A 27,129-nucleotide genomic window follows, 5' to 3' on the forward strand; every position below is an offset into this window, starting at 1 on the left:
CAGAACGATAAAATTGTGCGCCAGTTACTGTGTGAATATTCATCTTACAGGTCTATTGAAACAGAATAATTCAGTACGGCAATAAAGTTCGAAGCCTTACCGAGTGTACACTTTATGCCACAGCTACCTAGATACACGTGAAATTCTCGTTTGCTTGTAAAACACAAAGTGCTCATTCCAGTACTTGTTTTCTCGAGCCCACCTGCTTAACCTGCTAAAGTGCTGCGTCAAAAACTAGGTGAAACGAGCGATTTGCTGAACTTAATTTGTCCGGAATCGCGTCTGTTTTCCTGTTAGCTGTTTAAAACAAAAATATTACTTCCGATAGTGACTGCCATCGAACAGTTTATAGCACGCGCTTCACCTAAATTCATTATTTTTTCCAGATTTTTTTTTCTTCGAAGCGAAAGTCATTGCTCCAGCGACGCGTTATGAACCGAGTGAGAAAGCACACGGAGCCGTTGGGCCGCGTCTCGTCGGCTCCTACATTCCAAAGGAGTGGCTTTCCTGCATGACGTGGACGCCTCAGCGGGCAAGATGGCGGACCTATGCGCAGCTCTGCTACCTAAAGGTAGCATATACAGTAATTGTAAGGACCGTGGCGGGCTGCTGGCAAATTCCGCAAAGCACCTCCGGCACGTGGGCGACGTTTTACAAATCTTAAAAACCGAGTTATCGCGCGATATCGAACACGCGACACGTCGCGCGAACGGCCCGTTTCGTCGCTGCGGTTTATCGCATGGCGGTGATGTGATAAACCAGACGGCACCTTTCGCTGTCCCACCGCGCTGAAAAATAAAAAAAAAGAAAAGAGTGTAAACAGCTCAATACGGTTGAGAAAGGTCGAAATCGCAAAAGAGCGCGTCAGCTTTCACGTCTTCCGTGAGTCGACTGAGCAGCCTATGTGAGTACGCGTGCGCTTCTTGTGCTCCGCTGAAACTTGTGGCTCAGTTGCACAGCTCATAGCGAGCGTATAGCGCTGATATTCTGACCAGGGGCGGGAAAAAGATTATTTATGAGCGGAACTTTAGGACTACGTAAAATTTGGATATTTCCTTGTTCAGGAGCCTTATTTATGACAGAAGAAGCTTTGTGTCAGGACTGCTTCAGCCTTCAAATAGATCTCCGTAAGATCTCCAGATGCGTCTGTGTGTGACAAAAATTTTGTTCTTGAGCAATCCGATGTTGAGGAGCTGAACATTTTTGTTCGCCCCGCCGCGGTGGTCTAGTGGTTATGGCGCTCGACTGCTTACCCGATGGTCGCGGGATCGAATCCCGGCCGCGGCGGCTGCATTTTCGATGGAGGCAAAAATGTTTGAGGCCCGTGTGCTTAGATTTGGGTGCACGTTAAAGAACCCCAGGTGGTCGAAATTTCCGGAGCCCTTTCTTTACGGCGTCCCTCATAATCATATCGTGGTTTTGGGCGTTAAGCCCCAGATATTATTAATAACACTGCAAGATAACAACATTTTGTGAACTCACGCTATTCATAATATTATGCCAAAGAAAATTTTGAGACCAACGGGTTCAATAAATTGTTGTCGAATCTCGTTAAAATCCCATTTTCGCGCAATTGGCAAAAAGCGGTTCTGGCTCAGTGGAGACTATAGCGAGTTTTTTTGACGAAGGTAAATTTTTTTTCGCGACAGTAACATTGATGTTGTTTTGCTGGGGACTCGGAGAGCAAAATATTTTTATTTCAGCAAAACTAAAGGGGGTCGCCGGACATGCACCGACGTTCTTATCTGAACACATCCCACAGAAATCATCGACGATATGTGTTAGTATGAGCGAATAGCCGAACGAGTCTGGAAAGAAATATACTGGCTTCACTTATGGGTGGTAGATAGAGAGCGTATATATTAGAATACTTCAGTAGCGTTGATCATCATTGACCACATGGCGGGTTTGTATGATTGTCGTACGTATAGCTAACACCTAGCGCACATCCTGCTCGACAAACTTTAGTGCCGCTATATTCTAAATGTTCCTGACACAGCACGTGTCGTGTGAAGCTACGAAGCGAGCCTCGAAGACGGCCTCTTTTGCGGGCATTTGTGCGGCCAGCAAAGCAACGCAAGCGCATAATTAGAGAGGGCCGTATGTCGGATGATAAGATCGATAGACATGCGTAGCCAAGCCGCGCAAGGAGATGGCTTAGGGACCAGAGCTCGGTCCACGCCGGACGAGGTTTAGGGGATGCGCCGGTTTCCGGCTCTTGTCCGGCGCCGCTTGAATATTTATGAGGTTTTAAAGGTCATTACGTCCGGTCGGGATCACGCAGCATCCAGCGAAGCAGCCTCCGGAAGGAGACGGCGGCGCAACCAGTGAGTATACTACTCGGCAGATTCGAATGCAGAGCTTTCTCACGAAAGATTCTCTATTAAGTCGGAGGAAATGAGCATGCTCGGATGACGTGTCGGCATCCACGGGGGCCATATTTTCACTTATCATTCGAAAGATCGCGGTAAGTGTGACTGGCACAAAGCGCAGCATCATTGGCATCCTCGGCCTCTCCGTAGACGCGAATCGAGGACACTTGACGAGGGCTGTTTGTTAAAGGTATGCGCGGAAAAAGAACGGCAGCAACGGAAAAGCGGGACAGGCGCTCGTTGGTGGAGCACAGGAGAAACTCGATTTATTGGCAGAATAGCACACCTCATAAGAGACAGCGTGAGTAAGGAAGAGGAATGAGACTACAAGGTTTAACAATTTCGTAATATGATAGGCAATTAAACTTCTCAATTTGATAGCATATCATATTAAGAGATTTGGTAAAAAGTGCGTTATCACCCCTTCTCTTGCTCTATTGGATGCTGAACCTGATCTTCTCTGTGCGGCTGTCGGGTTTCAGGTCGCAAAGGAAAATCAAAGATCACGTTTTGTAGCCCTCTTTCCTTGGCTGGCTGTGTTGCGCTGTTGGCGCTGTGAATTGCTAAGCCTTGTTATCTCATTCCTCCTTTACAGCGAAAGCTGTTATGAGATCATTTTAGCTGCCGTTTTTGGCGCCGTAGTTGTCCGCCGCCGCCGCCGCCGGTGTCCGTACCCACTATCGCTCGAAATAAGAAAAAAAAGACGAATAAGAAAAAAATTCCAGAAAATTAGAAGTATTATTAACTAGATTACGATGCCGTGTACTCCCGTTGAATCTGTATGCACACAGGGCTGGTCTGGCGATATCTCCCCTCTGTCACTTTTGTTCCGAAATCGAATCAATAGAGCATTATTTTTATTGCGATAGCAAATATATGGACAGTCTCGGCTGGAAAATGTCCGTCCCCATCGCCGTCATTCACCGTATATGTATAAGTATGTATATATATAGAAAGGCCACAAAGAAAAATAATTAAGAAATTCTTTCCGACGCGCGGAAACGAACGGGCGACCTCTCGCTTTGCAGCCTGCCGCGTTAGACGTTAGGCCACGACAGCACCGTCTCTCAGCCTGCTAACGGCGAGCTATTTATATATACCATGTAATTCAGCATGCTTTCTTAGTGGCCACATAGATGGCGCGACGTGCACGCGTGTTGCGCGCTTTAAAGATCGTCGCCCCGCCCCTGCGAACGCCGTTGCTGTTCGCTCTACAGGGCGTCGTCGCTTTCGTGCGCTTATCTCAAGGAAAGAAGGGGCGGCCGGTGAGGTGTTTCGCTTCGCTCGCTGCAGCGGCCGCGTTTGCGAAAGGAGCGCGCTGTTCGAACAGAAATAAGTAACAACTGTGACAATTAGTTCGCGCTCGTCTTGTGTGTACCTGTTCGTTTGTTTCGTGCGTCCTGCTTTATGTTTGAGCAGTGCGCTTCAAGCGTCCAGCTGTGACGCATTAGTTCGCGCTCGTCCTGTGTGCGTTCTTTTCGTGCGTCCTTTGGGCTCGAGCGACGCGCTGGCAATTTCGAGCTGCTTTCCGTTCTTCGCGTTACATTACAATTTATTGCTATCGCAATCATTGCTTCGCTGTTGCGGCGAAACTGTGACTTTTTTATCGTGTCGCCGCTATATATTACAAAGAAAAAGACTTCTTGAAACTCCATGTGCTAAGCTGGGGATAATCTTAACAATAGGCGTTATTCTCACCTTCGGTGCTTCGGACTTGGGCATCAGCCACAGGAATGTTTTTGATGCTGTTAGTGCTTTCCTTCATGAAACAAAACGAATGCGGTTTTAAATTCCTAATTGCAAACATGTTCCAATAGTAGCAATGAATCAATAAGAAAAAATATCAATAAAAAGAATAAGACGTTCGGTAACACATTAATTTCATTATTCTAATTTCTAGGTAGGCTGAGACGTCTGGGCTGAATGTACAAATAATTATTGCACTCGTTCTTTTTGATGTTTGCTTGCCTTTTGTGTGTAATGATTAGCTGTAACTTTAAAAGTTCATATGAACAATTCTTGGCCAATCCCCCAGTGTGGGTATGAGCCATGTGTAGAGGCACATCATCATCATCATCATCCAGGATGGAACGAGGTTGGAACTTGGGTCCTCTGCGTGGAAGCCCAGTATTCAACCTCTGAGCCATGCCGGTGCTTGAAACTGCTTTGCAAAAAGACCCTATACAGGCTTCATGTCGGGAAGGAACCACATTAACATACGCGTTATAGCGTGGTATAATAGTAAAATAAGCACCAAGCGCCGCACAGCGCGAATTCTGTAACCAGGCGTCACACAATGCGAAGTGCGCAACGAGTAGGTTGTTAAATGCTTCCAACCCATCACAAAGGGCTCCGCCATAATTTCTCATCGTCATCAGATACAGCATCAACAAAGTGCGCATAATGCCTTACATGCGTTCAGCAAGTACCACGGCTCTCCGACGAATGACGAAAAATGGCATAGTGCCTGCTTCCCTACTTCTCAGAAATTACAATGATTTATCGCGTAGTCGGTTCCTCGCAAGTGCACTTGTATCGGTTGCCAAGGAAGCCCGCAAGCGCATGATCCATTTCCTCGGGGTCTCAATAAAGTTCTTCGCCCCCCCCCCCTCTCTCTATCCCACGTCAACAGATGTTATACAGCATGGCGGGAGAGGGAAATAGCGACCGGGCGTCACCCGGCCAATGCAAATTACATAACTGGTGGGCCGTTTAAAGTTCCCAACCCATTACAAAGGGCTGAGCCATAATTCTTCATCGTCATCAGTCGTCGCTTCAACAAAGTGCACATAATTCCTTACAGACGTGCAGCTGGTGCCTTGCTTCTTCGCAGAATAACGAATATTGGCTTAGTAGTTGCTTCCCAACTTCACAAAAATTGTGATTTATGGCATAGTGGGTACCTTGCTAGTGTACTTGTATTAGTAGCCCCAAGAGAGCATACAACGGGCTCTAGAAACGCCGCTCTTCCAGCTTTCGCTGTGACTCTGCTGCGGTTTCAGCGCAGGCCTGGCGTTCTTTTTTTTCTCGTGCTTCACTCTGGCATTTGTGTCTGTCAATAAATACAGCTGTAAGTAAGCGCTTGTGGGTTCGTGTCGTTTCTCGTGTGGGTGTGTGGGTACATCATTTGCACCAACTGGCCCAGCAGACTGCGGACGTGACGAACGCTGTGTGTCGCCTTATTTCATCATCGCTTCCCATTGAACGAAAACACCCACTACAGTGGAGCGACGAATCACGCGAAGACGCTCATTCTCGTACTTACTCACTTTTGCATTTTTGCTTTTTTCACGCTCATCGGTAGGCCATCGGTATATGCAATGGGCCGCAAGTACTGCCAACTATGTTTAATCCCTGTCGCGACTTGGACGACAGGCATGCGTCGCACGAACGGATACGTGTGTAGGGAGAAAGCTCCACTGCAGTGTTGCACTGAGATAACTGTAGTGGCATTGGATGGCATGTTTCGCTTTGCCCGTTCCGCTGACAGCGACCAGCGTCCACATGGGCGTTATGCCAGCGTGATGAAGCCGCCTTTGGTTCCTTAATAACAGAAGCGGTCGGCTGGGCTAGTTGAAATACTTCGATGCATATTCAGAGCTTAAAAGAAATAAGAAAAAAAAAACGTCAGACAAGGAAAGACGAATGGACAGTAAGAGCGCTGGCCTTCAGCCAAAGTTGTTGCACAGAAGGGACGGGTTGTAATGCAAAATAAAGATTCGCCAGAAGACGCCGGAAATGGGACTGTGGCGTATGCGTCATGCCACTCATCACGGTAGACAAGTTTTGAAGAAAAAAAAACATGGCTGATTCTCCGTCATCGTAATCGGTATAACTCGAAAGTGAAACGTGTCTTCATTCACATAAGTAGTTGATCGTTTATTGTGCATTGATATATGAGAGCTAGTACAATGTCTATCGGTGCTTGGCAGCTGTAGTACCATTTTACGTGGATGCACCAATGTTGATGCCTGGTGACACATCTCGATCCCTACTACAAACGTTCATGATCACGATTGAACCCTTGTGGTAGCTGAAGTTGTTAACATATTCCTGGATACAGCATATGGATGAATACCGCGCAGAGATGACATCAACAAGCATATAATAAACACTGGTACAAGGTGTGGGCTACCCAGTAATAGGGTAGCGCACACCTCGTACCAGTCTACGCACCTACCCATGTGCTCATGCGTACACTACCACACTGCGCTTTAGGGACGCGGGAGGCAGAGGTTCGCAGCTTCAGCCGTAAACGCGCAAGGCGTTCCGCTTTCCGCCGGCGTGTCTTGCTCCACCAAGGCGCGACATTCGCCCGTCGATGTTGCCTTTCAGCGGCGCTTATTGCATATAGTTTTATTAGTCGGTGCTATCGCACTCGAAGAAGTAGGCGGCGGGGAAACACGGCTGGTGCATATGGAAGCTGCACTACTCGGACACACGACGCGAAAGGCAGTGCACGTAACTGCGTCTGGGGCACACCCTCGATGCCAGCGTTCTTTCGCTGTCAGTGAGGTGCCCGAACTGCGTCGTCACCGAATCGCTTCCTATCAGCGCTCGTTAGTGCCATGACGCCGTACTTCACCACTCCCAGACGGCAACACAGCCCCGCCAACCAAGAGTATCGTGCGAGAATGTGAGAGATATAAAGTGCGTTTGTGGAGCTTCGTACGTGTGCGTCGGTGGCGCAGTTGGTAAAGCGTCCGGCACCTATCGTCGCGGACCGAGAGGTCGAGGGCTCGATTCCCACGTGGTTCGCATCAATAAAGCTTTTTCTTTTACCACGAAAGTGTTTTATGCCGGGGTCCGCCAAGACTTTAATGACGTATTTCCGTCACGGAAGTACGTCAGCAAAATGAACGCCCTCAGATGGCAAAGAAAAAAAACTATAAGAAAAAGTTCCGTTGACGGGAGTCGCACCCGTGACCTCTCTGTCCGCGACGATGGCTGGAGGGCGTTTAGCCTACTGAGCTACCGCCAAAAACATTACGGAGGCTACATGAACGCGCCTTTTATCTTTCACACTTTCCTCTCACAGTGCTCTTGGATTGATGGGTGGATGCTATTAGCGTCCCCTTTATTACGAGGCGGTGACATCTGTGCACCAGGCTCAAAGAAAAAAAAACGCGCCGTTGCTACGACCACGACCTACTGTACTCCTGACCTGGCCAGATGTCCCCTCTCCAGCGCCCACGTTCTAGTTCATACCTCCTGCCCCTAGGGATGTAACCTACGAGCGTTGTGGCGCTAGTCAGCACCTGTTCGCTGACGTCCGCTATAATGCTCGTGGTGCTGTTTCGCCAGCGCAGAGCGCTCATATCGTGTAATTATTATGGATAAATGCAAAATACATCAGAAATAAAATAGGGAAAGTGATTTAGAATTTTGTTGCTAGCATCTAAAAGGACACAGCCGTTCTACACTATGCAAGTCTACGGCTTCTCACGTTAGTCAACCAGTGTGTAGTAAACACTTAACCGCACTGAACAGCTTACTTGACGCTCCGTGTATGTTTGCAGAAACAGTCACATAATGCCGGCAGTTCGTCGCAGAATACAGGCGTTCCTAGTCCAGCGCCGTCCAAACGATCGCAGAGTAACAGACGAACAGGTCATACACTCTTATTCAAGTCCCGTATAACGTCCGGCACATAAACGGCCCATTTTTATTCCACCACAAGGTACTTGATATAAGCAGCCCTTCAATCGCCATTAAGCGTGACAAATTCTGCGGTGACGGACTGGGCTCGCTATATGCGGCCGCGAGCGGACGCAACGCTTATATGGAGCCCGGTGTTTATTGAGGCAAAAATAGATTTAGTTGAGCTTTCGCAACAACGTACGGACGCAGCCTGCCAGCCATTTCCTATGGCAGGCTGCGTCCGTACGTTGTTGCGGACGCTCAACTAAATCTGTCCAATATCTCGAGCGGACGCAACGCTTATACAGGGCCCGTTGTTTTATGCGGGAAATTGAGATCGGCGCCGCGGCGAGAAGCGAGAGGGAAACTTATAGCAACAGCGCCGAGCGAGCGTGCTCAAGGCTTGAAGTCCACGTTGACGTCGTGTAGTGTTTCCTGTGTTGGCGCCGAATGCGGCCGGTGAACTCTAGATACAGCCAGCGCATCCCTGACCTTGGCCGATCGTATCTGATTACGTGCGAAGCACGTGCGTTGGAAACACAGCGGCCGTGCCGAGTTACGTCAGTTGCCTCGTCACTGCTGCCTCCTTCGCCTCGCAACGTTTTTGTTTAAAATATACAAGTTTGTATTGTAAACGTGCCTTTGTTTCTCTTTATTCGTGAATACGCAAAATTATGACGCAAGCACCGCCCGCGACGTCTACAAACTCTACGTGCGAAGGAGGTTTTCACCTTTGATCGCGTTCCCTCCCTGCTCACGCTGCTCACTTATTCCCCCTACAGTTCTCTCTCCCATGCGCGTCGAGCGGTGCTCTTTTGCGCCCGCTCCTTGCGTGGTCTCTCTGTTTTCGTTGAGAATTCGGTCCCGCGATCGTCTTGGCGTGCTTCAACGTTTCGGCTGTGCCGATCAGGCCCTGCTGCGTGGGATGTACACCTCGAACGACGTCAAAGGCATTCAGAGAGGTGCGTGCAGTTATGATGGCGCGTGTGAGTGCGATGTGAGTGTGAGTGCATCAGATTGCTCGCGTACAGCCGCCAGCCAGGGGAACCAGGCGTGCCACATCAAGTTGCCTGGTGCTCCTACTGCGGGCATCGCCCCGTGAACCATGCACGACAGGGTGAGTTTATTTCAATGCTCCCAATCTTGTGTTGTGCTGTTAGAAACAAAGCACCACTCTTAACGAGTCTCTATAGATGTGTGAAAGGCGCATCGGAAGAACCTCTTGCTCGGACCTTTTCTTCGAATTGCATGAAGGTCGCAAATTGGCAGAAAGCGAAACACTGTTGCTCACTATTATGTGGTTCGCGAACCAAGAACGATATCAAGCAGTATCTGCAATTGTGCACCTGGAGCGGATCTATCTCTCATATATTGCTCAAAAACAGAATCAGTATTGTACCTGCATGACTATCGTAAAACGTTCGTAAACAATGTAACTAATTATCTGCGTTTAGTTACTGCAACAGATATAACTGAGATATTTGTTTCTGGTGGAGAGTTGATAAATTACAATTAAGTCTATAGCTAGCTCATTTCATTGAAGAATTTTCTTTCGCACGACAATTTTGTCACAATTATGCAGCAATTTTTGGCGCAGCATATAAAATTTAAAAAAAGCTATTCTATGTCTGACCAGACGACAAATACATGTTTGTCAAGATCACGTTGAAAGGAGATATTCAGGGTAATATACACCCAAATATGCTATATGCAAACACAAAAGACTTTTGAATACAACAATGTTCTTCTGCAAAAGAGCTTTAATTTCACTGAAAAAAAGGCAATATTTAATAAGCAGGTGGTGGCACCACTCTCAGACGTGTGCATTGACAGCCCAAAGGACCTGCAAAGTTATGATATTAGTCTATATACAACACCACCATTCACTGAACGCATCTGTGTACACAAAGTGGGCCCTTTGAGCCTGCTAAAGTACTCTGACATTGACTGTGAATGTAATTTGTATCATTTACTCAACGAAAGATTATATGTCAAATTTCAGTATTAGAACATCCATGTAGATTGAAGTTTGTTTCCTTGGTGCTGCAAAGAATATTGATACTAGCCTATGTGTAGCCACCTTACATGCGTAGCCACCTTACATGATGACTGGGAACTGCTATGTATCCTAGTGTGGACATGGCCTTTAGTTTTTTCAATGTGGACTCTGTCGCTACGTCCACCTTGTTTGTAGTAGAGTTGCTTTTCTGCCATTGAATGGGGCCCAGTCAATCCCTTTGTTTAAAATAGTTTAAGATATTTCAAGTACATCTGTATGCACAAAGGCGTACACATATAAGCAATCATGTAATTCAATGTAAGCAATCCACTCGGGCCTTTTTGATTGTCCTGTGGTACTTCCATTTCCCAACAGAAACAGAAACTAGGTATTTCCAGGTTTGCTCTGTGAGCGTGACACTACAGCACTCAAGTTTAGTGCAAAAGGACATGCCCAACACACATGCCATCTGTCACCACCTGTGATATGTCATCATTGAGAGGTGGCTTCAGGCTTCCATTTCAGCCTACTATTGAAGGAAGCCAAGGCTCTGCTTTCCATAACTTATGGTCTCAGTACACTCATTTGGCTGCTGTTCTTACCCATTTTCATGGAACAGATATATGATATGAACATTGCATGCGAAACACAAAGAAACGCTTGCTTTTACACTTGTGAGATCTGACATTGTACTTGTGGCTGCTTTGAATGCATTAGCAAAATTTCAAGCAGTGGCACCTATAGCTGCGTATCGGGGTTGCTGATACTGCTTTATTTACTGTGGCATAAACCACGCCCATAAAAATCTCAATTTATGCACGGTTTTGCATCTAGAGTTTGCAATATCTTAGTGCTGGATTTCATCCATCCACTACCTCTGAATTGTTAGCTTTTATATAAAGATGTGCTGTGCAGAACATAAAACATACATCAGTTTTTATTACTTTTTTTTTCAGTATCTTGCAGATGTCCATGGGTTGCCAGGGCCCATGATTGTTTGGAGCTCGGCAACAAAGGTTATTTTTTGTGCTGAGCACGAGCGTGTTACCCCGAAAGATGACTGCACGCTTGAAAAGACACTTTTCTTGTGTTTGACCGCACATTACATAAATGATGTTACCTACCCGTCTGCTTTCGCCCAAACATTGGGACTGATTCAAAGTTTGCTGCACAAGGAAGAGAGTTTTCCACGTTGCTGGGCAAGGAGGAAACTGCTGAAGATTCTCGACAAGCTCAAGGACAACGCCTAACGTATGTTCTTTTTTTGTGCAGTTTTATTTCGTTTGTGTGTTTTTTGTTACAATGTTAGGCTGGGTAGATAAGGCTGCTGGCTAGCTGAATTTTCACAAACTTTGGAGACATTTAAGTTTGTTTTATGTTTATGCACTTTTCAATACTCTTTCTTTTGAGGATACCTGAGTAGCAGGTACACTATCATTGGAATCTGTGGCACACATCATGTGCAATAATAACTGAATGTGTCTGTGTATTTGTGTGTGTTCACATATACATATTCATTGTTCATTTTGTAGTTTTCCTCGGAGTATAACATACACAGTCATCGCATTATTTCTGATGCATGTACTATGAAAAGTCCTGTTTATTAGGGCATTATATTAGCATATCACTTGTCGTTCATGCACGGCTGATACCCATGTTTTGAAATTTTATTAGCCACTACCTACAGAAAAGCTGCGTCCTCAAACTTCAGGCCTACTAATATAGAGGGTATCTAGTTTAGTCATACATTTGTGATAAATCATAGTACCTACGTGCACTACACAGGTCATGATATAGAACAGAGTTTTTTCACTGTGTATTCTACTCATATATTGCAAATTAAGGGCCAGAAACAGGGAGGAAGCACACCTGAAGCCCTTCGTCTGTTTCAAAGGCTACATATATGTCGTCGATCTAGGACCACTTACTTGCAATACTTCTTTGTTACTCTAGTCAATTCTGCGTTATCTTGTTGTGTTTAAGTAAAGTTATTATAATTGAAGGCATTTAGGTAGCTCCTGCCATTTATATGGTGCAATTTTTATGTATGTATTGACCTGCACTCTGCAAGAAAGTAGAGTTTTTTCTACGTATAGGCGTGCTGAAACTCGAGCTAGGTAATTGTCAATTAATTCTAGTCAGATGAGAAGGCCTGAAACCCCTAAAGCGTAGAAAAACAAAATTCGTTCTGTTCAAATATTTGATCACCTCTTTCGCAGTTGTTTTTTTTTACCTTGTTTCTGTAAAAGTGTAAAATTCACTTATTAGTTTACAAACGCTGTATTGATGTATACATTGTTGCACAGTTTTGTTTGTAATTGAACATAAAATATGTCAAACTACAAAAGTGTGCACTGTGTGTTCAGGCTTACTGACTGCGCAAATAGGGGTAAATCATGCTGTTTGGAAAAAAAACTAGTTAAGTTATGCAAAATATTTATAGCTGTTACTGTCTAGAGAAGGACACAGGTGACTTGTGAGATCACAGGGCCAGTGATAAGATGCATGATTAAAGCATTGCAGAATGCATCAATCCATGAATGCAGGTGATGGTGCCGAGAGTTGCATAGGAATTGTGGTCTTTACTGATAGAGAAACTCGTTAGGAATTTCAACTGAAGAGTTTGGAATGCATGAACTATATGTCACAATGATACATACATTACAATGCTGCATTACTGAACTTGGAGGACTGTTCATAAAGAAAAGTTTTACTGATAACCGATAGGCCACTGACTGCTGTTTGGGACACAACTGCAGGGAAAGTGCACAGGCTCAAGGCCAAATTGCTAAGGTAGCTTGCTAGAAAATAACAAGTGGACTGCCCCCTTATTTGTTTCGAAAGGATACGTTCATGAGATTCAGTTAGCTTAATCTGATCCAATAGCAGCTTTCAAAACCATTTCAGAGAAACTGCTGCCGAGGTGCACAGGTGCTGAAGTGGAACACGTGAAGGTTGAGAATTGAGCAGTAAGGAATATGGCATATATATTGATTGGGTGTTTGGGTAATTTTATTAAGTGATCTTATTTTTACATTCATTATTTTGTTCACAGAATGCCCTATTACTACAACAACAGAGCATGTAGGTGAAAAATTCTTACGATGCATCCTTACGATGCATCCAATCGGCGCACTGCCTTCTTGTCGGTGGGTGCATGCACCCACCGACAAGAAGGCAGTGCGCCGATTTCTCGGCTTATGCGCCTATTACAGACGCTTCGTCAAAAACTTTTCAGGGATCGCCGAACCACTGACGCTTCTCACGAAGGCTAACGTGGAATTCAGGTGGGAAACGGCGCAAGTGCAACCATTTCAAGAACTTAAACGACGCCTGCAGACGCCACCCATACTTGCGCATTTCAACGATTGCGCCGATACGGAAATACACACCGACGCAAGCAGCGTAGGACTCGGTGCCGTCCTTGTGCAAAAGACTGACGGGCTTGAAAGGGTTATCAGTTATGCTAGCCGGTCACTATCCAATGCAGAAGCCAACTATTCCACAACAGAAAAGGAATGCCTTGCCATCATCTGGGCTACGTCAAAGTTTCGCCCCTACCTCTATGGCAGGCCCTTCAAAGTTGTCAGTGACCATCACGCCTTATGTTGGCTAGCTAACTTGAAGGACCCTTCTGGTCGTCTCGCACGATGGAGTCTCAGACTTCAAGAATTTGACATTACCGTCGTGTACAAGTCCGGACGAAAACACTCTGACGCCGACTGCCTGTCCCGAGCCCCCGTCGACGCGCCGCCGCAAGAGGACGACGACGACTGCTTCCTCGGAACTATAAGTGCCGACGACTTCGCCGAAAGGCAACGAGCCGACGCGGAACTGGGGGGCCTTATGGAGTACCTCGAGTGCAAGACCGCCGTTGTTCCGAAGGTATTCAAGCGAGCACTGCCGTCGTTTTTCTTACGGAACGGCGTTCTCATGAAGAAGAACTTTTCGGCACTTCGAACCGACTACCTTCTTGTCGTGCTCTCATCATTGCGACCAGAGGTCCTCCAGGCCCTACACGACGACCCGACGGCTGGGCACCTCGGTGTTTCCCGCACGCTCGCCAGAATACAGGAAAAATACTACTGGCCACGCCTTGCTGCCGACGTCGCCCACTACGTTAAGACTTGCCGAGATTGCCAGCGACGGAAGACACCACCATGGCGCGAAGTCGGCGATGGCAGCTGTTTTCCGCGGGTCTGGGCGCACTCCAGACTTGCTGATCACATGACCCAGAAACAGCAGCTCGTCGTATGCGAATCGGCACTTTTCTGGCTTCAGGGTCAGTCCAGAGGTCTTGATTGCTTGAAGTACTGCCTCAAGCCGCCGGAGATGCTCGTCGAAGGACGAGGAAAACACGACGACGTCGTCCAAATACACAAGGCACGTCTGCCACTTCAATCCGGCCAGTACGGTGTCCATGACGCGCTGGAACGTCGCAGGCGCCGAGCAAAGACCGAAAGGCATGACCTTGAACTCAAAGAGGCCGTCGGGCGTTATAAAAGCGGTCTTTTCTCGATCTCTTTCGTCTACTTCGATCTGCCAATAGCCGGTCTTGAGGTCCATCGACGAAAAGTACGTCGCGTTGTGAAGTCGATCCAGGGTGTCGTCTATCCGTGGGAGGGGGTACACGTCCTTCTTCGTGATTTTATTCAGGCGCCGATAATCAACGCAGAAGCGCAGTGTCCCATCCGTTCCATTCTACATGTTTATCGGTGATGTTTATCAAAATAGTGGTGTTTCAATAGGATCTTCGATTCCACCGATTCTGAGCGATTTGTTGCTTGCGAAGTTCGACAGGAACTTGAATGAGCGGCTGAGTTGTCAAGAAGTCGTGAGAATTTTCAGGTTCCTCGATGACTACCTGGTGGTTTTTAAGTGTGAGTCTGCTAAAGTAACTGGGTTGTCATCTGATGTCATTGAAGCTTCTAGTGACTGCTTGAGTCCACTCGTACTGACCCATGAACTCCCAGTGAACAACTCGATTCGCTTCCTAGACATGAGACTTATGTGCAGCGTAAATCACACATGCTGGATGTATGAGCCTCGCGCTATGAAACCGCTTTTGCCTTTTAAATCGGCGCATAGCAAGTTGGTTAAGAGAGGCATAGTGAACTCCTGCTTCACTAATGCCCTGGACCGATCATGTTTCCATATGATGAAAACAAGCTTCCAAAATCAAGTTGAGCGTCTAAAAGAAGCTGGCTACCCGGATTCGCTTCTCATTTCTGTGGCAGAAACAATAAAAAAGAAAAAGCCCAGAAGTAGAGAAAGCACTGATCACAGAGACAAAAGCAATCGCGACAAAGTCGCGGTAATCCATTACAAGCACCAGCTATCTCACAAGATGAAAAAGCTCGGTCAGCGCATGGGCGTAAAAGTCGTTTTTTCAGCACCTTACAAGCTCTCTCAGCTAGCCAAAATGACATGTGTAAACAATAAGCCCAAACAATCTTGCACTGTCAGGCATAAAACCCAGTTTGTCAGATGTGACACGAAGGTAGTTTATAGAATTCCGCTATCTTGTGGTGCGTGTTGCATCGGGCAGACAGGGAGATGCCTAAATGAGCGCCTGCGCGAGCACGCACGCAATGTACGCAATGGCAATGAAGGTTTTTTGGCTCAGCACGTCAGTAAGTGTGGCTGCCATGCGCAGTTCGAAAGCACGGTCGTAATGTACAGGCACAAGGACGATCATACCCGTATGATCGTCGAAGCGGAAAAAATGGCACGAGAACCAGAAAACTGCGTAAGCAAACCGTCGTTAGCTCTTCTAGATAAAGAGCTACAGTATCTGGCAAGTGGCGCACATGGACCATGAATCTGCTTTTATCAAACGTTCAAGTTTTGTTGATTGTTAAGAGCTAAATCATCATTTTTTGTAGGTTTTTGTGTTTTCTTTTTCTGTTTCAGTCATATATATGTGGTTTGTGAAAAATAAACCTTCAGTTGATAGTCTGCGCTTGTCCTTGTATCATCTTCTTGTCCGCGTTTACTACTGCGGAGTATACATACATCGATCATGAATCACCAACTCGCCCAATCGTCCACCTTGAGTAGTTACAAGATCGCTGCGTGGTTTATAGCAGGAACATGCCACGTGATTAGTTGTTACGTGATTTACTAGTTGTTACGTTGTGTTACATGGTCATGTAAAGCGGTACCTAAGATGGGCGAGGTAGGTGTAGCTGTGCCAGGTGGTTGCTAGGCAACGCGAGGTGACGTCACAGCCAGACAGTTTCTTATCGAGGCGACAAGGGGTTTGCCTAGCTCAGCTCCGCTGTTAAAAACAGAATAAAGGAGAAAGAAAGAGAAAAAAGAATCACAGCATATCCACGAACTGAACGATGACGACAGGGCGAAGCTCGGGGGATCACTAAACGGGAATCCCCCCGTACACTGCCCACCCGATCATGCAAAGACGCGACAACACGTGTGTACACTATATACAAAGTTGTTTATTAATCACGCTGCTTATATAGTGTTGAAATGTGGGCGGCGTTTTCCGCTCATTATGACCGCCTTATGATCGGTGAAATGTAAAGCCAAAGGTTCTTCTGTGGGATCCAACCTAAAATTCGAGACGACGAGGTCAGTGCAAGTCCCACTGATCGAGCCTGAAGGAAGTGCGGAGTTGGGCAGCCTTCTTTGTTTCTCTTCCGTTTTCTCTTTCTTTCCTCCTTTCTTTTTCTTGTTTCGTTTTTAACACGAAAGTGTTTTATGCCGGGGTCCACCAAGTACATCCGTCACGAATATGACGTTGATAAAATGAACGCCAACGGGTGAGAAAGAAAAAAATCCCCCGCTGCATGGGAATCGAACCCACGACCGTGCGGCTGCGACGGCAAGCGCGCGACGCCCTAACGTCTAAGCAAACACGGCACATGCTGGACACGGCGTGAACGCGCCTTATATATTTCACTCATTCTCTTTCGCACGGTTCTCTCTGTTGGCGGTGTAGGTAGGCGGGGCGGAGCAGGGCGGTGCCGCGGTCTGTGAGAGGTGAAAGGAAGTAATGCTTCACGATCGACACTTATTAGCGCTTACTCCGAGATTGCGTGCGATATCGGAGGTCATGGTTAAAGCGTCTGGATACCAGCGAGGTACACTGGCCGCGCTGGCGTCGCTGAGGCACCCTTGACGCAGTTACGTTATTGCCTTTCGCTTCGTGTTAGCGTGCGTCGGCTCATTGGAGTAGTGAAGCTTCCACATGCACCAACGGGGTTTCTCCGCCGCCGACTGCTTCGACTGTGAGAGCACCGACTAACAAAACTGCTGCAATACGCGTTGCAGAAAGGACGCGATTTCGACGGGCGAATGCCGTGCCTTGGTGGAGCGAGACCAGCTCCTGCGAGACAGAGGCCAGCGGGACGCACGCGTTTGTGGCTCAGGCTACGAACCTCTACGTTGCTCAAGCGCAGTGTGTGGTAGTGCATGCATGAGCGCAGGCGTCGGTCACCCATTGCTACTCGTAGAAAGCGCACAGCGTGCCGCTTCTCTCCTTAATTGACGACGCCTTGACGAAGTGCATACCCGGTACCATTGTTGATTATGAGCATGCTGATATCATCCTTACGCGGGATTCACGATTCGCTGTGTCCAAATGTATGTTCACAACGTCAGCTACCACAACGGTTTAATCATGATCATGGGCGTTAGTCATCGCGATAGAGACATGCCGTCAACGTGGGTGCATCCACGTCAAATGGGGCTGTAGCTGCCAAACACGAATAGACATTGTACAAGCTCTCATATATCACTACACAATAAGCACTACTTCTGTGAAGACACGTTTCCCTTTCGTGTTATACCGATTCCTATGACGGAGGGATCAGCGATGTTTTTTTCTCTTTATTTATCTTTATTTCCATTTTTCTTCCTATTTTTATTCCTTTCTCTCTCTCTCTCGCTTGCTTCCTCTTTTTCAATGTTTATATGTGATTTTGCCTGCGCCCGCTCGTCATCATTCACTTCGGGGATATGCTGCGATTCTGAAGTTTTCCTCATTGGCATCATGATCAAGGCGCTCGAATAACAAGCGGAAGAGGAACTCTCTTTGGCGCGAGCGCGAGAGTGAGCGCATCCAGTGCTAGCGTGTCACAACGAGGGAGGGACATGGCTCCACACTAAGGAGCTTCGCCCCTAAGAGAGGAACGCGCAAGGCCTCCTTCTGGCTTGGTGCGAAGCGGCCCTAATTCTTTTCTTAAGCGACTCTCGCACAGCCATCAGCAACTATGCCAAAGGAAGAGTCTCCCCTCGAGCACTGCGCATTCTACACCAAACGACTCGTACACACGAAAGCCAAGTTACTCTCGACTGGTTCCCTGCGCACGCAGGCGACGTCCACCCGCATCTCACCAACATCAACGAGGTAACCCACTCCGCTGCACGAGGTCTAGTCAACCGTGCCGGAGGCCGCATAGGCGAGGGCGTTGACCGCGATCGTCTCACCAGTTATAACGACCTTACGAAGTCATTTCACCTTTCCCGAAGAATCGCCCCTCCACCTAAGCACAAGTTATGCCGAGCTCAGGCCACTATCTTACGCCTGCTACAAGCGTACTCCTACCCGTCACTTTCCCGATATCACAAGATTTACCCCGACATATACACTAGGAACATTTGCAAGATATGCAAGACACACGTAGCATCGCTCCCTCACATGCTGTGGGAATGTCCCGTCCAGTACCAGAATGTTACTACCGAGACCCTCTCGTCGAGATGGTGCGCTGCCCTGCCCTGCGCAGCTCCCACTTCGACGATCAGGCGCAAAGTCTCCCCCACACATTGACCTGGTAGGGGTGGGGGGGGATGAAACTTCGCCCCTCTGTTGAGGAACCCTTCGCACGCCTATGGCTGCTGAAGTAGTCGAGATTCGGACGGAAACGCGTCTGGTCGGGAAAAGACATGAGAACGTAATGACGACAACTTTCCACTCGTGTACGCACGTTGCCTACGTCATATTTTAAAACGCATTGAACCGGACTTTTTGCGCATTCATTTTTCATTTGTCAACAAGGCTCCCGTGCGGGAGCCGAAACGTCTCGCTCTTATGTTGTTTTATTTTTGGTCGGTGTTTATTAACACGAACGTGTTTTATTCCGGGGTCCACCAAGACTTCAGTGACTTATTTCCGTCACGGAAATGACGTCGAAAAAATACACACGATCAGAAGGCAAAGAAAAAAGTTCCATCAACGGGAGTCGAACCCACAACGTCTCGGTCCGCGACAACCGATGCCGCGCACGCTATCCACTGCGCCACGGTCACACACTGTGGAGGCTTTACAAACGCGCCTGGCGATAGTGTCAAGTAATGCATTATGACCGTGGCTTCCGCGATTAGCTCCTGCAATGCGTCGTTGCTACGCGTCCGCCCCATTCGGCGCGTTTTCAAAAGAAGTGCAATTTTGTCAGCAGCGCTTTAACGCACCGTGAGGTGGTGACCCGACCCACAGCGCAATATATATATATATATATATATATATATATATATATATATATATATATATATATATATATATATTGTTACGTGATATCGACTCGGTAGACTGTAGTCCGTAGACTATTTACACGATATATTTACAGTAGCGGTTGCAGCGCTGACGGGTTCAGCTCAGAGCCCGAGCGGAGAGAGATCTTCCTTCTCTTCGTCCGGCGCACACGCGCATGGTTCAAGGGGCTGGCAATATGCATGTAGCAATATATATATATATATATATATATATATCTATATATATCTTACACTATGGCTCAACCCTCAGCCTCGTTCATAGCATCCATCTACATTAAAAATGGATCTGCGACGCGCGCCTTCCTCTCCTGGCTGTAACACCGCGTTCCCCGCTTACGCTCGCCCATAGAGTTTCATACAATGACCTGGAGAGGAAACTGGCGCTGCGATCGTTCATCCACCATGGGAATGATGGGAAGCACAGGCTTCGGATTGGATTTCATGAGCTAGCGAACTGTCAACGGATCTTTTTCTATAGTTCCAGTTTCGTTCTTTGCGAGGCGTGGGCAGTGGGGTGCGTTGCAAAGCACTCAAGCAGTGCCTTTGTTGTTCAAAGAGGCTGAAGACCGCTAGGTTTCTTGGTTTGCTGCCACGTTGCAGCTTTACAGGTTGTCTTTGACAGTTTTAATAAAGCGTGGTGCACTCACCGCTGCGCGTAGATGTAGCGTCCCACGCCCAGGGGCATAGCCGAGGGGGGGGGGGGGGTTGGGGGTTTCAACCCCCCTTCGAAGTTTTTCAGTTTTGCTTGCGTATATATACACGCACACATACAAACGCACGCACGAACATACATAAAGTATGGTTGAACCCCCCCCCCCCCGAAAAAAATTTCTGGCTACGCCCCTGCCCAAGCCAGTGCAGGAAATTGCATAGAGTTCACGTTTTGTGATAAGCGCTGCTTGTCAAAACTCTTTCAAATCGACTGCAAAACGACGGCGAAGCTAAGTAGACGCATCGTCGCGCTCCTCTGACTCGACTTCACAACAAAACGAGAGATGCGTTGGGGGCAGGCCACTTGGACAGACGCATCTGGCATCGCAGCAGATGATACGTTCAGTGTTTCTGAGTCAATACGGTGCTGTTTTTTCCATAAATATATAATGAGTACTTTCGAAGGAAAGACAAGCGCGTTTGTGTTAAGTGTTGTAAAGAAAATAATTTATTATATTGTGATGCCAAATCTGGAACACAGTTGCAGAGCAATGCATACTCTGGTGGTTGAATTTGTCCAGGTTTCAGTTCCCTCTCACGGTCACGCAAACTTTTTGCAATGAGATTTACGTACAAAATATTGAAGCAAGTTTTAATTGGAAATAACTTCATATCGCTTTGTTTTACACTTGGCAAACAAGCGTCGCGAATCTTAAGCACCGAATCCATCCGAAGCAAATCGGAAGCCTGTGCTTCCCATCATTCCCATGGTTGTTGAAGCGCCGCTCAAGGAGCCCGCGTAGACTCTAGCGCCAGATTACCCTCTAGGTATTATTGTAAGAAACTCTATGCGCTCACCCCTTGAGAAAAAAAAAAAAACGGCCGGGCTACAGAGGAGACACGACGCGCGTTGTGTTTTCCTCTAGTGCTGCCGTGGTGTTCAGTAACTCTTTAAGATGGCGACCTTAGCTTACGTTCTGCGTATAATCAGCGACGCTCTTCTGGCTGTCACGCCGCTTTCTCCGATTACGCTCTCACCGTTCACCACTGCAGCTACCACAAATTTTTGTTTAATCATTGATTATGGACGTTAGCCATCGGGATGGAGATGTGCCAAGCGTCAACGTGGGTGCATCCACGTTAAACGGTGCTATAGCTGCCAAACACCAATGTTATTTGTGCAAGCTCTCTTATATCGATGTACAGTAAGCATTCACTTACTCTTGTAAAGGCACCTTTTACTTTCGTGTTGTACATACTCCTATGACGGAGGAATCGACCATGTTTTTTGTTTAATTGTCCTCATGCAGAAGGTTTTGAAAACAGTATTGGTTGATATGCGAATTATCAAGCGCACGATAGAAGGCACCACAATGAGCTTCAGCTGGCGTCTGTGCCGATCTACATCTGGTATGCTTCCTGTTTGTTCATCTTGATATGACAGCGTTGTGACTGCATGGAAGTGCATCTGGAAAATCTGCATGTGCAAATTACACAAAGGCTATTACTAAACGCGTTGCTGGCGAAAGATACGACGCGTAGTTGTAATCTGTGAATAGCTGCCCTTTCATAAATATTTAACTGTGCTATGCACAAGATGTCGTTCAACAAAAGAAAAAAAGGAAAAGAAAAGAAAGAATGAAAAACCGTACTTTGATACACATAGTGCGACATTGAAACGCAGCATTGTTCTAACGAGACACTTTCTGAAGTTTGACATCGATGAGATGGGCAAGTATTGCGCCTAATATTCCTCATTGCAAAAAAAAAAGAAATAAAAGAGAAAGAAAACCACTTTCCGAAGAGGGTTTATACATGTTTCATGCAATGAAAAAAAATTACGTTTTTGTGTGTATGTTTGCTCACGTTTTCTTTTTGCATCGGCTCATGAGAATGTCCTTTTATTGTCGCAATAACTTTATACACTTGACATCCGAGGATGGCTGCATATCTGCCACACCAACGTGTACCAAAAAAAAAAAAAAAACCACAGAGACCAAACGAGGCGTAGTGTATGGCAGTAAGAGCAATATAGAAATTCTTTTAACTATACTGTGTGAACGATATTCTTCTGAACGCTGTTCATTTGCGAATTTAGCAGGCTGCGCAATAAATATTCACAAGGAATAAGTGCTTGTTCATCCATGCACAAGTGTACAGTCGCCGTGTTCAAGTGTTCTCATTACGTACGAAGAGGGCGTTCCCTTTCGACAATCACAGCTCTTGACAGTGCCGGCAGGAAACAACGAAGAAAGATTCGCCTGCCCGATAAAGCAAAATTACAATGCCTTACCTTTGAAGGCATTGTTGGCGTGAAACACTTCCGCGGAACTGCTCGCAGCCACGTTATGTTTTGCGCGGTGTCACTTGGGAACGAATACACGCGCACTTTTTGCGCATTGTCAGAGTTACCGCGGCACCCGGGAACGCAACACCGGTCCGTGTTTGACGAAATTGAAGTCGTTGCGATTTGCGCCAAATGCCACACCGCGCAGAACACGTGCACTCCACAAAAGCAATGTAGGGCAGACAGGACGTTGACTAAATGTTCGACTCAGAGAACGTTCTTTGGAAGGGCACCCATGTCTATCGGCGCAGTGCAAAGGGCCGGTGGGTGCTCACCGCTCTTTTGTGATATAGTTCGATTTTGTTTGGACACAGAGCACGTGAGTTTGTCGAGGCTGCCCATATCCACAAGCAGTCACAGCTGTGCGTCAGTGTACACTCCGTGACTTTGCATGAAAGAGAACTGCATTATCTTGGGCTTGTTTGAAGTGGCTGCCTCGCGTGGTGTGTCGTAGCTTTTTGCGTGTTGGCTGCCCCTCGCCCTCTCTCCCCCCTGCAGCTCTTGTGCTGTCTCTGTATGTTTCCCGATATTTTCCCTTACGAATAAAGCTTCAGTTGATAGTCAGCGCTTGTTCGTGTTTTTCCTCATCTTTGGTGTTCTTTGCGCTATTCCTCAATGAAAAATATTGCGTTGCCCTTTGTGACCGAAGAGCAAGAACCATTGCAGGCATGTCCGATTCTAGGCAGTGTGATTTTATGGAGCTTCCTTGATTAAAAGGAAAACAGTGGAAGGCGATACGAGAAGCTGCGGCACGCAACAAACGAGGCCAGCGGGAAGAACCAGTGGTCAGGTTTAAGACGTGACGTTCCCATTATCCATATTTGTGTTCGGTGTTTCACAAGTGCACGATATAGGGTGATGCGGGGCAGGGATGACAAAAACAGCGCCATCAGGAAATAAAGTCAAAGGACAACTCAGAGAAACAGCAAACTCTGGAGGTGTGAATGACACGGGTATTTCGGACGCGTTCCCGACTTGGAATAATGCGACGCACATATTCGGAGCGGACATTTCGTTCTGTCTAAACTTGAGAGACGGAACACATTTCTAACGAGTTCTGGCACGGTTTGCAGAGCGAACGCACTGAGCGCAAAAACGAAGCTCGAGAAATGAGATGTAACCCCAGAAGTTCCTAATCGGACACAAGGTGGCCTGTGCAAGGGACCGGGTTATCTGTTTGCAACCAGTTTAACCACTTGCGCCTTTTCGAGAAGCTAAGCATTTGTTTGCTTGGCGCTATACGCTGTGCACGTTGTTTTACATTGCGTTTAGCTGCAGGAACTCAAAGTGTCACGCTAATAAAGAACGTCCACAAATGAGACAACATCGGCTGTCTCAGGCAGGTCAGAAATTTCGGTAATCTCGCCACAGCTTACAGCGGCCTCCGCTAGGCGGCGCCACGTTTCGTAAAAGTTGCGAATAGCCGATAATGACGCTGCGATGGACCGAGCAACAGGTATTTGTCTTTTTCTTTTTACGCGAAATTTTATATTCCCTATTGCATGCACTGCATTAATATTTGGCACAAAGGGCCGCCGACGATGGTTGGATATTTTCCTGACTATGTTCAAATTTGTTGTAGCACTATTTTAAGCTTGCAAGGTTCCTCTATCTTGGCGTGTGGATGTTTTTAAGAGTAAATCTTCTCGTTCACTCAGAGGGCAGCAGTTTGCGCCTTCTCCGACTGGACGTTCCGTACGTGGCACGCCGAGGAGAACCCGTGTGGCTGAACTGCAGCTACGACCTCGAGCGTGACCAGCTCTACTCCATCAAGTGGTACAAGAACAATGTCGAGATCTACCGGTACTTGCCCAGCGAGACGCCTCGAGTGAAGGTCTACAACATGCCCGGCATTCATATCGATGTGAGCCTGCATTCTTTGTTGTTCACAAAACAAACTCTCTGAACCATGTAGTAAGGGCACTATCCTTCGGGCTTTTTCGACACTGCAAAAAAAAAATGCAATGCCAGCAGGTGCATCTGGTTTCGGTCAAAGTGTGGTACTGCTTCCTTACGTGAGTGAAATTATTTTGTCTGTTTTACCAGACAGAGGAGCGGCTCATAAAAGGCTGCCATTCAGCCGAGCCCCTGTTACGAAGCCGCACAGGCATAAACTTATAGATGGCATAATCGTAGGTCACCACATAAGTAAAGAATACATTGGTAATGTAACAAAGTAAAAGGATAAAAGTATCTATTTTACAAAACTATGTGGTCGTGTTAACAAACCTTAAGGGCAACTTGAGCTGTTTATCTGGTCTGGCAGTTGATAAGTTCAACGAACATATTGCGTAAACTAACGTTCCTTATATTTTGTCGGTGTATTCACGTTATTCTATGCTCACTACGTAAGACCTAAGAAAAGCTTACGCGAGCATGTGGCACCGCTTTCGCGGCAGGGAACCCTGGTGTCCCTGACTGCATGACCGTACTAATGTAGGCCCTACTCTAGTTACATTCATACGTTCAAATATATGTGGCCAAGAGGAAACCGCCCCACGGCTAACCACGTCTAAATTCACTTTTGATTGTAGTAAAAGCGCGTGTTTGATTACTTCGCTTGAAGGAAAGACGATGACTTTTAAGGGCTCGTTTCTTAGACACAAAATCCTCCGTAGTTAGACACAATATATCTCCTGTGTGTTAGTTCTCATTAATTACTTGGCTTGGTTTGATGAAGCGTGGCTTTCATTGGTTGTGTCAGAAAGCACAGAAAGACGTGGTGCATATTGTACAAATTTCAGGAAGCATCAGCCACATAAACCAAGTAATCATTTCTTCCAGCGCAGATAGGACCACAGGATCTCCTGCTTCCCACAAATACTGGCGCACGATGTTTATCGTGCTTACCTCTCACTGTTTTCTACATTGGAATGCATAAATGTATCGTAACTCCGTAATGAAAAAAGTCCGGCAGCTAGATCCCACGCATTTTGAGAATCGATGCAATGGAAAGCAGCCAGCCTGTAGTTGCATACATGGCTTTGTTTGTTCTCGAGGCAGATAAAGACATTCACGTCGTGACACGTCGTTCATTATCGCATGCTTGTTATGTTCAATCATGTCATGCATGTTCAATATGGTATATACCATGCTGATGAAACGTATATTCTGGCATATACACTGCATGACCTGTGATTTATGTTCTTCATACACTCATGTCATGCCATACCAATTTTCACACATATTACGTTAATGAAATGACCGCGAGCGCACCAAACCGTGTCATGTAAATAATGCCCCACATGGCATGCGTGTCACCATTTTCATGATACCACCTGCCATTTATGTTCGGCATACACTCATGCCGCCCCATATCAATTTTGACACATGCCGTGTTAAGGAACGGGCCGCGAAAGCACCATGAGTGTGGCATGTAAATCATGCCCAACATGACATCCATGTCATAATTTTCATGTTACCACGTGCCATTTATGTTGAGTATGCACTCGTTTCACACCATAGGCATTTTGATACATCTCATGTAGCGAAACGGCCACGTAAGCACAATGAGCGTGGCATGTAAATAATGCCGTAAATGACATACATGTCATGGTTTTTATGTTACCACTTGCCATTTATGTTCGGCGTGCACTCATGTCACACCATATGAATTTTGATACATGTAATGTTAACGAACCGGCCGCGAGAGCATAATGAGCATGGCATGTAAATCATGCCGTTCATGACATGCATGTAATGATATTCATGTTGTGACCGCTCATTTATGTTTTTCGTAAACATATGTCACACCGTACCAATTTAGGGGAATTTTGAGGGCTCGTTTTTTTGTTAGACACAACATTAATGAGAACTAACAGACAAGCCAAGGAAAGTATAGGGGTTATTTGGAGTAAGTGTGATGGAAGTGTGAAGAAAATAAAGTGAACGAAAAGATAACTGCAGGTTATCTTTTCGTTCACTTTAATTTCTTCACACTTCCTGCAGGTTATCTTTTCGTTCACCAGCGGCAAGTTATCTTTTCGTCCAACAATTACTACAAATAACATCCCCTCTACTTTCCTTGGCTAAATTGACTGTTAGTTCTCATTAATGTTTGTCTACCATACCAATTTCGGTATATATCCAGTTAATAAAACGGCCACGAGAGCACAAAGTGGTAGGCGGCTAGATAGATAGATAGATAGATAGATAGATAGATAGATAGATAGATAGATAGATAGATAGATAGATAGATAGATAGATAGATAGATAGATAGATAGATAGATAGATAGATAGATAGATAGATAGATAGATAGATAGATAGATAGATAGATAGATAGATAGATAGATAGATAGATAGATAGATAGATAGATAGATAGCGGCGAGCACGACACGGCCACGTATCGTGCTCCCCACATTATTTCAAGACAAACGGCGGAGCGGCGGCGGCTGCCGGAGTCCAGAGCAGCCAGGGGCGTGAGCGCGTTCTTAACTGGATCGCGCCTCGAGTTGTAGGCATGAGCTGCGCGAGAGGCGCGGCGCGTTGACTGGAAAATGATGATGATGGTGAAGGGCGACGATGATGGCGCGACATATGTATGTATGTATGTATGTATGTATGTATGTATGTATGTATTGTGACGAGTGGGGGACATTTTTGAG

The 27,129-nt window shown here is 46.6% G+C and overlaps 1 protein-coding gene across 1 annotated transcript in view; it reads left to right on the forward strand.

Moving 5' to 3' along the window:
- The window catches only part of LOC119393130 (uncharacterized), a 356,820-nt gene that overhangs the window by 63,827 nt on the left and 265,864 nt on the right, over positions 1–27,129 (forward strand). Inside the window, exon 3 of the mRNA XM_049415848.1 lies at positions 24,181–24,386. Within this exon, the coding sequence (XP_049271805.1) occupies positions 24,181–24,386 (206 nt within the window). The remainder of the gene's footprint in view (positions 1–24,180; positions 24,387–27,129) is intronic.

Source organism: Rhipicephalus sanguineus, chromosome 5 (genome assembly GCF_013339695.2).
Source record: "Rhipicephalus sanguineus isolate Rsan-2018 chromosome 5, BIME_Rsan_1.4, whole genome shotgun sequence".
NCBI classification, from domain to species: domain Eukaryota; kingdom Metazoa; phylum Arthropoda; class Arachnida; order Ixodida; family Ixodidae; genus Rhipicephalus; species Rhipicephalus sanguineus.